This window comes from Halichoerus grypus, chromosome 4 (genome assembly GCF_964656455.1).
Source record: "Halichoerus grypus chromosome 4, mHalGry1.hap1.1, whole genome shotgun sequence".
NCBI classification, from domain to species: Eukaryota; Metazoa; Chordata; class Mammalia; order Carnivora; family Phocidae; genus Halichoerus; species Halichoerus grypus.
In genome coordinates, this window is record NC_135715.1 from 5,573,886 (window position 1) to 5,587,416 (window position 13,531).

At 43.3% G+C, this 13,531-nt stretch overlaps 1 protein-coding gene across 3 annotated transcripts in view; it reads right to left on the reverse strand.

Annotated features, from left to right (window-relative positions):
• The window catches only part of LOC118518013 (uncharacterized), a 187,478-nt gene that overhangs the window by 24,718 nt on the left and 149,229 nt on the right, over positions 1 to 13,531 (reverse strand). Inside the window, exons 5-6 of one of the 3 annotated variants that reach the window (XR_013446853.1) lie at positions 11,752 to 11,858; positions 7,743 to 7,829 (exon numbers count right to left, since the gene is read on the reverse strand). The exons of 1 other annotated variant lie outside the window; for it this stretch is intronic. Coding sequence is in view for 1 of the 2 variants with exons in the window: in XM_036064418.2 (XP_035920311.1) it covers positions 7,779 to 7,864; positions 11,752 to 11,858 (193 nt within the window). In the remaining variant the exon portion in view is untranslated. Of the gene's footprint in view, positions 1 to 7,742; positions 7,865 to 11,751; positions 11,859 to 13,531 lie in introns of all 3 variants that reach the window. One more of the 3 variants, XM_036064418.2, reaches the window with a different exon arrangement.

The following is a 13,531-nucleotide window of genomic DNA, read 5'->3' on the forward strand; positions in this document are numbered from 1 at the left end:
GGAAGGGAACACAGGTGTGGTAACACCTGGCATAGAGCTGGGTGAGGTACCACAATCATAATATTATTACAGACCCACAAAACACCTTCTAACTCACCTTGGTCGTCAAGGCCTCACATATACAAGGAAGATTACATCTAGCAAATAATCCTCCTGACCACCTTCAATGAGTTTGCTGTCTAGCTTTCACCTTCTATTAGCTTTTTTGTTTAATATCAGTTACTGGCCCCAGTTCACAGAGCAAGTAGCAAACCTGCAATTGAAGATGGGCCTTATGTGCTCTTTCTCTTGACCACTTCTTACAGTTTTTCTTTTCAAACTATAATTAATTGTAGGGGCACCTGGGTGGCTCAGTCGGTTAAGCATCGGACTCTTGATTCGGCTCAGGTCATGATCTGAGGGTCTGAGATCGAGTTCCGAGTCGGGCTCCGCACTCAGCGTGGAGTCTGCTGGAGATCCTCTCTCTCCCTCTCTTTCTGCCCCTCCCCCTGCTTGTGTAGGCTCGCAGTCTCTATCTAAAACAAATAAATAAATCTTTAAGAAGAATTATAATAATAAATTATTATCAATAATAATGTTATAATATTTATAAATAAATAAACTATTATATATTTATTATAGAATAAATAAAATAATAAATTATAATGAATTGTAATGATAATGTATATTGAAGAGTTCAGTGGTAACATGTAATTAGCCTTTGAGGATCAGCATTAAAGATGGGAAGGATGTAGAGGTCAGGGTTGTGGATGCCCCAGTGGAGAAGTGTTGAATGGGAAAGGCAAGATGGAGGCTCCTAAGCCAGCTTCGATTATCCTGGTATGTCTTCATCTGTGTGTTAGTTAAATGAATGTAGATATTTATAAAACTTCATCATGCTGTACACTTAAAACTTGTACCCTTTACTTTATCATGTTATCTTTCAAAAAGAGAGCTTAAAAAGTCAACGAAGTATCTGAGAAAATTATACAGAGCATACAGTATTTTGTAATGAATGCACGTGTTCATAGTTCTCATTCTACTGAATATGGGTTAGTTTTAGATCAGGAGCTTACACTTTACCACACTTATACATAGTAAAGAGGAGATTTGGCAATTATTTGTTTGAATTAACATAGACAGCCAAACTTGAGCAGAAAAGAGATAAGATTTGGAAGACCGACCCATTGTAGATCAAACATGGTACCCTGAAGCTTGATGTCGGAGATACACCCTCTGTCCACGGGGGCAGGTTAACCAGCAGCCCTTTTGCTCCCTGGTATCCCACACGAGCATCGTCACCTCAGGCCCGTGGACTCGGCCACATGCTTTCTGAGCAGCCACACACCCAGCCTCAGAAGAGGGACCTGGGGGCCAGGCCATCTTCCTTCCAACTAGACAGCTTCGACATGAAAATCGAGGGACATGGGCAGTTCACAGGGAGCTTCACCTGTGTGTCCCCAACAGCACACAGATGAGACTCTTTTCTTAGGCCAAAGACCAGAGCTAATGATCCCCAGGGACTAAAGGAGAAAACAGCAAGTTCATTGCCTTCTACAACCCACCCTGTACGTGAACTAAACTGGGATTTGGAGCCAATTCCTTTCCTCCTCAGGAACCTCAGTGAGGATTACCCTCAACAGGCCAGCATTAAAAGCACCCGGGGAGGGGGAGGAGGGCAGGCCAGAGGAGTGACCATAGCCGCTCTGTATTAGCACTTTTTGCATGCCAGCACCCAGCTAAAGGGTTGCCTTTAAATCTCAAGACTACCCTGTCTCAGCAGTCATTACCTTCGTGTTACAGAGAAAAGGTCAAAGCCTAGGAAAGCTACAAAAGACCAAGTCAGCAAGTGCTGAAGGGAGGAGTTAGTGGGGCAATGGACATGTGGGGTGGCAGTGGAGACCCCAGCCTGTCCCGGGAGAGCCTCTGGAGCTAAGAGGATCCTTCAGACTTGTCACCAACTGACACAAGGAAACTGGCCTTTCTATACCCCACCCTCAACCAGTCCCTAGGTGGGGTCTCCCTGGGGTAGGGGCACAGCCTCAGCCAAGGCAGCTTCCCTGTGTGAGGGGCGTCCCTGGTGCAGTTGCCTAGAGTTGCCCTGGCAAATTACCACAGACTTGTGTGCACCCCCTATAGATATGCCCATGTCCTAAGCCCTGAAAACCATGCCCTTATTTGGAAAAAGAGTCTGCAGATGCGAACAAGTGATGGATCTAGAGATGAGATCCTTCTGGATTATGTGTGCCCTAAATCCAATAATAAGCATCCTTACCAGAGACACTCAGAGGAAGATATGGAAAGAGGAGAAGGCCATGGGAAGATGAAGAGAGATTGGAGCAGTGTGGCCACAAGCCAAGGAGCTCCCAGGGCCACCAGAAGCTGGACGAGACAAAGAAGGCGTCTGCCCCAGGGCATTCAGGGGGGGAGCACGGCTCTGCCGGACACCAGATCCCGGACTTCCGCCCTCCAGCACCATGAGGGATGCACTTCAGTTGTTTATGTTTCTGTCATAAATGCTTGTCACCATGATAGGTGATGGCCACCCCGGGAAAGGGAGAGGTTGGGAAGCATCGAGTGGGAGCCCTCAGCAGGCTGACGGCCAGCGGGGGGGGGGGGGGGGGGGGGGCAGTACCTTGGTTTCAAAAGGAAGGACCCGAGGAGTGCACCTCAGCACCCACCACACCACCACTGCTGGCTTCCTTCTTTCTGTCCTTCCTGTCTCTGTGAGCCCCCCACCAGTATCTACCTTTCACACCGCACCCCTGGATGGGGTGCCAACAGTGCTAGGACAGTGTCGGGCTGTGGGCACACCTGCTATGAAGGCAGCAGTAACTGCCCACAGCTGGTGCACAGAATGGTAGACCAGTAAGACACGTTGAAAAGCCTCCAAGAGCTTTTTGGGGACATCCTGACACTGTCTCATCCACAACCGAAGGAGGAATGTAGCCCGAGGGGCAGCTCGAGGCAAGAGTGATCTTTGATTGAGTCCTGGGAAGGAGCAGACTGGGTGAGGAGGGAACAATCTGGAAGACAGGACAGGAGGTGTGGGTAGCAGGTCTGGGCATGAACCTCCAAGGCTGGAGCGAGGAAGGAGCCCACAGGGAGTGGCTCGTGGACTTCTGTGGCTGGGCTCCTCCAAATGCAGTCATGGTCCGGCAGCCGACCTCAGGCAAGCTCCCCAAAGTGAGCACACGGGGACCCGTGCAGGGTCAGCATGTCTGAGGGCATCCACGTCCCCCACAAACCTGTCCTGTGAATCCTGTTGCTCTAACATTCTGTGAGAACTCACAACCAAGCACACTTTTCATTTTTTAAAATAAGGAAATGATTTCAAACTCTTCCTATTGACAATGTAACTGCCATATAGAGAAGTTAGCAAGGGGTGCCTGGGTGGCTCAGTCGGTTAAGTGGCTCCCTTCAGCTCAGGTCATGATCTCGGGATCCTGGGATTGAACTCCAGCGTGGGGCTCCCTGCTCTGCAGGGAGTCTGCTTCTCCTTATCCCTCTGTCCCTCCCCCCACTCATGGTCTCTCTCCTTCAAATAAATAAATTAAATCTTAAAAAAAAAGAGTTTAGCAATTTGTTACAAAAACAAGTCTAAGTTTTAAATCTTCTCTTTCATGGATACGCTATTCACATATATAGGTATGTATGGATATCCTACTCATCCACATCTCTGTATTTTACACATATAAAATCTTTACCATTAGTCTCTCTCTGAGTCAGTGTAGGTGTCCTGGTTAGTTTTAACAATGCGCAGATAAAATATGATGATCTTTTTTGCAATCGTATTTAAATCTCTCCACGTAGATATAAATGTAGGAATGCAAGCAGGATTTGTCTTCTGCATTCTGAGCCCAGGGCCTGTGTTGACAGTGGAGGGAAGTCAAGAGGACCAGTGGTGGTGAAGACGTAGAAGGCTGAGCAGCGGGGAAGGTCACCCCTGCATGGACACATCCTGAAAGCCGGCACCGCTCAACGTCCGTCTCACTCCTGCTTCGGAAGGCACCTGCAGCATCGGCTTCTGGAAGCCGCCGAAACCAGTGCACGCCTGGCTTCTGTTCGGTGCACAGAGAGCAGCATGGAGGGGAGTGGGGGCAGGAGGGGGGCTTTGAGCAGAGCCAGCCCACGTGCCCGGCCGGTCAAAAGTGGGGGCGCAAACCCCTGCTTCGTCAATAGACTCCTCGGGCTTGCCGTGCTCCCTGCACTTGTCCACAAAAGCTGCCACGCCAGGCCTATTGTGCAATTCTCCTCTGGTGGAAACTTCGGCCTTGCGAGCAAATGGACTAGCTTAGCTATTAAGTGTCAATCAAAGCAGCTGGGGGAGTGTTACAAGTTTAATTAATTTGCGTAGTTTGGGTTTTTTGTTGTTGTTGTTGTTGTTTTTTGGTTTTCACTCTGTGCTCACTCTAGTTCATTTTAATGTACTACATTTAGGTGAACAAAATTCCACATGCTTTTATCACTGGGCTTTCTTTTTTTTCTTTGTCTTTTTTCTTTCCTTTGCTTGTGTGTGTGTGTGTGTGTGTGTGTGTGTGTGTGTGGCCCTGGCAACAGCCTCAGATCCTGGGTGTAGATTCTCGTTCGCGGGTTTCTCGCACGGTGCACGGGCACTTACCAATACCTGTGAGAACTCAACTGGTGTGGGGACAGATTCCGCGGAAGGAGTGGTCATCAGAGCCTCGCCTGCCAGGCACTTTGCTTTCTCCCAGTGTCCGTCACCAGTCCAGTCATGAGTGTGGCTTTGAAGAGGAATCCTGGGGAAGCAACTAAGTAATCAGTGATCACTCGTTCTCTCCTTCTCAAAGGGGAAAAAAACACGATGTAAAGACTAGGAAGTATACATCAGGAGAATGATTCCTTCAACATTGCTTCCGTGTTCCACTTCCTCAGTTGACACAGAGAACAATAGGAAGAACATTTATGGATGAGGCCCAAAAATCTCCAGGATTTGTAGCTCACCGTGGACCCTGTTCACATTTCCTTAGTTATGTGCGTGAACTGTGAGAACCTTCCCTTTCCTTGAACGTACGGAGACAAAGGTGCATCCAGCAAGGGGTCCAGCTGAGCCCAGAGAGAGCATTCACCTGAAGAGCATGTTTCCAGGGAGCAAGGGCCCTGTCCCACCATCCCTTCACCGGACCAAGTCTCCTGTTCCTAGCCAACTGGATTTCTCAGACCCCGGCCTCAAATGTCCACCTTTTGTTTACAAAATATTATCTATATAAAGACAAAAAGGAGGAAAATAACAGGAAAGCAAGCATTCTTAGCCTTGTCAGATAAGTGCAAAATTGGCTTTTATAAGCTGGAAGGAAGCTGCTTTCAGGGTGTCCGAGGAAATCTGCACAAGGACAATCTATTTTCGTATTCCAGCATCGAAGTAGTGCACCTAAAATGGATACAAATCATCTCCTGTGTCTGAAAAACACACACGATCCAACGGGAACCTCCAAGACAACTGTTTAGATTTTTTTTTTTTTAACAATAGTGTACAGTCCCAAATAACTTGAGCGGTGTGATTCCAGCTAATAGGAGAGCAGAGGAAGAGGGGTCTATAAAGAAGAGCTCCAGGCAGAAATACCAGGTGGGGAGCGTGAAGGAGTTTCCTCCGAGGAAAGGCTCAAAAAAGCATTGCCCTCAGTGCCCCCTGTCTCCCTGCCTTCCTGCCCACGGCCACGGCCACGGCCATGGCCACGCTGGGAGGAGCCCAGAGTGTTAGCATTATGGCCACTTCCCATCGACAGTACCCGCTGGGAAAAATCCCAACCCTATGCCCAGCAACACAGGGTTGGTTAAATAAAGCGTAATGTCAGTTTTGAAAAAAGCAATGGCATCAGAAAATATTCTTGTTATAGTGTAGAAAAGCAAATGACACACCAGGATCCCTCTGGAAGACTACTGGCATTGGTAGATCAATACAGAGCTACCTCAAGACAGACAGGTGCACAGAAAAAGGGTTGAAATCAGGCAAACCAGCAGATGAGGAGATTACAGCCAAGTGCTGTTTTCTTTCCATTTTTCTCTGCATTTTTAAAAACATTTTTCTATATTGAATATATACCGGCTATTATTTTTTAAATTTCTAGGGGTTCTTTTGTCCTCCCAGCACACAGAGCTGCTGTTGCTATTCCTCTTAGAAATAATTTCTTTTATCAACACCAAACTTTTCATCTCCTCGTTTTCAAAGGAACATTAAATTCATGCACATGATGGCTGTCCTGTATTAATAAACAGTCGCTTTATTGATAATAAAGAAATTGGCTGAGTAACTTATTTTCCACTTTAAGGATTGTTTTACTATTTTTTGTGACTCGACCTGAAGAAAAGGTATTAAGTGGGTATTGGTTTCATCGAAGTTTAACAGAAGATTAGAAGGAAATCACATGTTTCGGAACTTTCTTCATGTTCCATGTTGATTCAGTGTCACCTTTATGTTGAAGTGAACACGTCCACGTGTACGCATGTGCATCCAAAATGCCAAAAATTTCAGTCATTTCTAAAAATGTATATGCAAAGCTATGAGTTTTAAAACCATTATAATAAAACAACAGGCATGGGCAATAAATATGAGTTTCCTATTGCATGAACTATTTCTTCCGAAAAGCTAAGGCATTTCTTCAAGTATCATTTAATCAGACGTGGCACCTCCTACACTCTTACAGATTTACCTTGACTAGCGGGTGTGGAAATATGGAACCCACGTGGCGTGCGCGTCACATACAGAACTACAAGTCACCCACCAGATCTGTAGGAAGCAACTCGATTTTCAAAACGTGTTCCATTTAAACACTTGTAGAATGAGCCACGACGTCAAGGTGACTGGACGAGAACAAACAGCCTCTCACTCCTGGCACTCATGTGAAGTTGTATTTTCTTCAAATATTTATTTTGTTTCCACTTGCCAAGATATTGTTTTGGGGGAAAATAAGAAAATAAAAGGTCCTTTGTGACAGGCAGCCGCAGAGAGTAAGATGAAATCTCTCAGCCTGTTAGTGTCATGATATCCATCCTAAGTTCTTCATCAAGTTTGTTTTCATTCTCGATGCAACACCGATCCCAAGCGAGAAAATACTTTTATTCCCAATATTCCAATTACTTTGCTGGTTTCTATTTAGTGCTTCTTCCCTCTGTTTCTCCACCTTGATTTCCTCCTATTTTTCATCCTGACATGCCCACAAATGATTGTTAATATGCTTTCTAGAATTTGGCTTCTAGTTGCATTTCTTTTCAGCTAATAGCTTGGAGTAGGCAAGCATGAGCCCATAAAAATACAATCTTTAATCTTAAGGACTTCCTGTCCAGAAAGGCGTCAGAGCAGACCCAACGGCACCAGGCGAGCAGCATGACCTGCCGAGGCTCCCAGTGTGGATAAACAACACTGATTAAGAATTACACTCTGTTAGGGATATTCTCGGGGTTTCTGCATCAGAAACAGTCATCTTGCCTATGCTGAAATTTCAGTTTGTTTCCCCGGGAATAAAATGAAGCCTGTTCAGAGGGTGAATGCCGCAGAGTGTTGGATTTCCCTCCCTGGGTTAGAGAAACACAATAACTCTGTTATGGGCCTTCCCTCTGGTACCTAGAAACCACCAGAAGGGCGGGGAGGACCGTTTTATTCAGGCCCAGCTGTTAGTTTTTCTTGTAGCTCTAGGGTCCTGACACATTTGCCCAGTCGCTACCCCCTTAGCTTTTTAAAGGTCTCACAACGTCCCTCTGTGCCACCAAGGAAATGGTTCAACCTCAGCCCTGTGCTTACGTACCCCAGGCTGTAGTGGGCATCTTGACATCATGCCAATCTACGACTTCCCACCTCTCTGCAGCATCTCACTTTGGATTCTCTCCTCCGCCTGTGAGAAACAGATACTCCCCTGAAAACAATGGACTGTAAATGGAGAACAGTTAAGAATCAACATCAGTTTCTCATAAATCTAATTTCCAATTTCCCACCAGTCTGGGCTCTGTGTACAAAGTCGAACACACACTCCCCTGTGGGAATTGCTCGCTCGTGTTAGGAGACCCACCTTGACTTTTTTCAGCTGGCTTTTCTCCTTGGTGGAAAGAAATACCATAATGCAGCAGAGGGACTGTAGAAAGGAAGTTATTAGAAATGGGTGGATTTATTGTAATTTCTTTTTTTCTATCCTGGCTGGGTGTGGGAGGGAAGATATACTTGTCCATAGCAAATGCATATGAACATTTTTCCATGCTAACTTGCAGCTGCCTGGCTGAAGTCTACATTTTTATCATTCTGTAGAAAACTGCAGTAAATGTATCTAAAAGAAAATCTGATGATATGAACTAATCACTCATGAGATTAACCTAAGAATATTTTACTCATTTTGACTCAACAGGAAAATATAAAATAAGATCCTGTATTTACTAATAAAAACAAAACATCACACAAATATTGGAGTGAACATAGTACAACTTGTAACTGAAAATGGTCCTTAAACAGTTTGTTGTCATTGCAAGATCAGATTCAGTGTGAATCCTTTATGTTTGACTTCTTAGACGCCAACTCACTTTACTGAGATATTTTATTTATAAGTAGTGTATGTTATTTCTATTTGGTTGAAACCCTTTTCTTACTATTGGGACAACAAATGAAAGTATTCGATGCCAAGATCTAAGAAATGCAGGTGTCTTCTTTTAAGTCACTATTCCTTTAAGATCCTTGTCATCCCACCTCTTCAAATCATATGGTAGGATTAATGCTTCTTAAAAGCCTATGAGGAGATGTCAACATTTAGGTCTATGGGCACAAATAAGCTTTCTCCTGCAACATCTCTACCAGGATGGCTCAGCTCTAGTGCTCGTGGGATCGTGTAGCAGTTAATGGTTCACACAGGTTCTAGATCTGAGTATAAAAAGTTTTGATAATGACTTTAATGCCAATAAAAACCTGTAGCTGGAAAATAAAATACAGAAAGTGGCTTATCTGCTAACCTTTATCTTTCAAAATAAAGAAAATCTTGCTCATGTGGATGTGCCCTGACATTTAAAAAAATCCCCTTGAGGGCGCCTGGGTGGCTCAGTTGGTTGGGCGACTGCCTTCGGCTCAGGTCATGATCCTGGAGTCCCTGGATCGAGTCCCGCATCGGGCTTCCTGCTCAGCGGGGAGTCTGCTTCTCCCTCTGACCCTCCTCCCCCTCATGCTCTCTCTCTCATTCTCTCTCTCTCAAATAAATAAATAAATAAATCTTTAAAAAAAAAAAATCCCCTTGAAAATTCGTTTCTGTTCTCTGTGTTAATAGTAAGGAAGGTTAAAACTTTAAAACGAAAGAAAAGTGGTGAGAGTAGAGAGAAGTCAGGACAGCACCTGGGAGCCCTGCACCCCCACCTTGACCAGACCAACATGCCAGCAACAAATCACTTCTCTTCTCTGGGCCTCAGTATCCCCTTCTGTGAGTCTCCTCTGGATGCAGGAGGCCCATGCCAGACCCAAGGGCAACGCTCATCCCGCACACCTGGCACGTCCCAGCAGCTCTTCACACACTCAGTCCTTCAATATGCCCAAACCCCATGAGGCACACACTGTTGGATGAGGCCACTTGGGCCCAAAGAGACAGAGCTCCAACTGAAACCCAGACCAAAGATAGGACTGAGCAGTTGACCATCGCACTGGCCCGCCTTTTGATCTGGGGCTCTAGCTCTCATTTGAAAGGGAGTCAGAAAACACATTGTTGGCAAGAAAGGTCCATGAGGCATGTGTACAAATCGGGGTGACTACTCTGTTCACACTCTAATCTCACCTTCCCGCAGTCTGCGTCTGGGGTGGGGAATGCCATCCTACCCAGAGGCATCCTACCCTACCCAGGGCTGGGCGCAGGTGCACTTTCAAGAGCAATGCCAGGGTTGAATGACCAGATTCCACCGTCTTATCCTGAGCCTTTAAGTTGCAGAAACTGGACTTAAAAATAAAAACGTATCGAATGCCTCGAGGTGATCATCCTTATAATAGCAGATTTTGCACTTTCAAGACTGACAGGGAAATTGTTGCCTCCACCCAAGAGCCACTGTGGTCATTTATGAAGGAGCTGTTCAAACTTTCTTTGTCTCTGCCATGGTGTTCACAGTCTTGTGCAATATTTACACGAAGTAGATTTTTAAAAAAATAGCAACAATGCAGCTCATATTTTATCCGCATTAGTAGACACATGATAACACCTGCAGCTGGCTGGTTTCCTCCACTCCCAAGTTCCGAGGAGAATTTCAAAACACCTGATGTTCCTGGGATGACTCCAGTCTGGTTTTCTGAAAGCTACAAAGCCATCGACTTTAAGAAAAGCCTACTCATGGTCTACTATTTTTCTCGTGGACTCTAGAGTCAGTATCTAAAACTCAAAACTATTTTCATCAATTTGTGTTTCTTTTCAAAGATTTGGAAATCATGGTGCAGATGCTCTTTTTTCCCCCAAATATGTTTTTACACAAAGACTTTAATATCTTAAGCTTGGATTAATTCATTTGTTTGAGTTGCTTATAGATTATGAGGATAATTGCTTGAAGATATAGGAATTGATATACTGGAATAAGTGCACTATTTTACATTCAGCTGTATCTTTTTCAAAAAGGCTTAATGCTTCTGAGATGTATTTGGAGTACCTGCCCTTCTTTGTATCATGATGTGGTTCTCCAAGCTACCTACATGATCTGTGCTGAGTGACAAAGGGCCCAGTGACTTTTTCAGAAGCGAGTGGACCCCAGACACCGTTCCTGCTCAGTGATTCTAACCTGGCATCATCCTGTCAGGATGATAAATTGTATGTACAATTCAGAGTCGCAGCAGATGGGAGAGTGCTGGTTATTAAAATCTAAATCTGTTTTCCAAACAAAAAGAGAATTGTTGACCTCTCAATGAAACATAGATTTCTCATAAAGGAAATGTTGGATATTCCAGTTTTGGTAACTGAAGCAATTATACAGTTAGGGACACCTAGACTCTAATAAAAGTAAGGTTGGTTCTAAATGAACTTAAGGAGAAGGCACTCATTCATTTATTCCCCAAGTTCACTGGATGCCTGCTAGCTTCCAGGAATAGAAAGATTTACCAGAAAATATGCTGTGAAAATAAATAATATTTTTCTTTCCATTAAATACTTAATTTTGGGGCAAATAAACCTTATGTTAGTGCAGCCTAGTCACATAGGAAGACTGTTTTAAGACGTGCTCTACAACAGCAAAAAGGAGACGAGACACATTTGGCTCTTAAAATACTTGTAAATTCACTAATCTTCAAGGCTATTCAAAACCCCATTTCAAAATTTCAGCCCATAGATGGAGAAAAATAATGTAAAAGCTAAACTGAATTCCATTTGTTGGCCCCAGAGTTTTATTCCAGCCAGGGTAAAAGAAAATCAAGAGATTTCAGATCCAAATTTATTGATTTATTCATTCACTCTTAATTTAGCAACTATTGATTGAGCTCTAGTATGTGACAGTATTCTGGAAACTTCTGGAAACTGTCATTAACATATTATTGACCCCAGAAGTCATCTTGGTTCCTGATGCATTAGTTGTACCTTTGGTGAAGCTGAATGTCATTAGTCAGCTTGATTACCTAGATGACCTCCAAAAAAAATTCATAAAAAAAATTCTATTTATTAACCTACTATGTGCTGGACACTTTTCATTCATTGTCACGTATCTCTACAACAATTCTCAGGAGTTTCAGGCATCGCTGTTCCACTTACAATTAATGAACCTGTGTCTTAGGAAATTCTGCTCAACGTCTCACAGATTAAATGGCAGAATGGAACTTGAACTCACCGTTGACTGGCTCTGAGGTCCCGTCCCCATTCAGGGCACCGCATTGTCTCATAGGGAAGGGATACAGCTCTCCATCGAAGCAAGCAGGCAGTTCAGATCTCTGAGTTCTTACAGAAAAAAAAAGTGCACTCTTCCATTTTAATGTTGGTATTGATTTTTCTTTAATGAGTTACAGTTCAAGCATTTTGTTTTCAGAAAATGTAACTATAAATTCCTATAGGCCAGTATCTGCCAAAACTTACCAGAGATACCCGGTAATTCAAGGGACAATCTAAGGGGCATGTGATTTACCCGTTCCTCTGGATTGTCTAAGCCATATTCCTGAAAAATGATATCATCAAAACCGAAACAACTAGATTATATTATCTTCTCTCTCTTAGAGAAAGTTCTTAACACAAGTTGAAATTTAATATAATGTCCTGAGGTTTGAAGGGATAGTCTAGAAGGCTTTCATCAGAAAAATTCACTCATTAAACAAACCTTTACTGAGTTTATGCTTTATGCCAGACCTGTGTCTGAAATACAATGCTGAACAAAAGTTTATTTGGCCTCTATTCTCATCAAACTTACATTCAATGACTGCAAGATACAGAAAATGCTCGCGTACAAATTACCACTCTGCTAAGTACTTTGAAGGAGAGAAACATGATGCTTTAAGAGTGGATTATGATAGGGTTTGACCTAGGCAGGAAATTCTCCTACAAAACCATAGTCAAAAATAATCCTGCAAAATATAAAACTATCTGTTTTTGTTAAGAGTCATATATGAAACATTCTTTGTAAAATTAGATCAATTAAAATATGTTTCAAAAAATATGTTTCACTACTTGGTTGTGTGTGTTTTTTGCAGTAATTTTTTTTTTTTTTTTTTTTGCCTTTCATCTGACAAAGACCAACTCTAATCTAATCTAATTTAATCTTGTCCTTAAAACATACTTTCTAGATCCTCATAGAATCTAAGTTTGCTGTTCAACAGTATTAAGGTATATCATTTCTCTTTGTCACCTTAGCTTTGTTCTCCTTATATTTTAATCGCTCTGTTTTAGATATGCTTTAACATTTAATATGCCTCAAACTTGTTTTTTGTAAATTGTTAAGTATAAGTAAAGAGAAATGATTAATAAATTGCTTATTTTTAATTCTCACCACATTTGTTGCCGGCTTTTACATTTTTTTTTTTTTTTTTTTTTTTTTTACTGCATCCCTGGTTGAACCTAAACTAAGAGCTGAAAGTTCCTCTGGATTCTTGAGAAGATTTCAAAGGAGCATTAATGGGTGAATTTGCAACAAACCTCAAGGCAGTAAATATCCTGGAATTGTTGAGAACAAAGGTCTTAAATACCCTTCAGGAGAAAAAGTAAAAATTCACAACAGTCTTTCACTTTTCAACTTTCTACCACAAGGCATGGAACGTGGAATTAAAATGCCTCGCCATTTATTCAACATTCCACCTTACGCTAGATTCACGCAATCTGATCACAACCAACTGCTTAGTGACACCTTGCCCTCCCAGATTTGGGCGGTGAGAGAGAAGGGAAGCCCAATTCTGCCGCTGGTACTCCCGCCGCTGACAAAGTAGCATCAACATCCACATCTTCCATACGGAGAAGCCTGACCAAGAGCCAACATCGGGGGCGCACGCACACACACCTTACACCGCTCATGCTTTGAGAAATGTCCTCGGAGGAGGTTCTTCCTACCAGACAATTACACGTGTTGTTTGAGCGTTACATTGGTCACATGAGCTTTTGTGCCTGCCTGCTTCACTATCTAGCCCCTT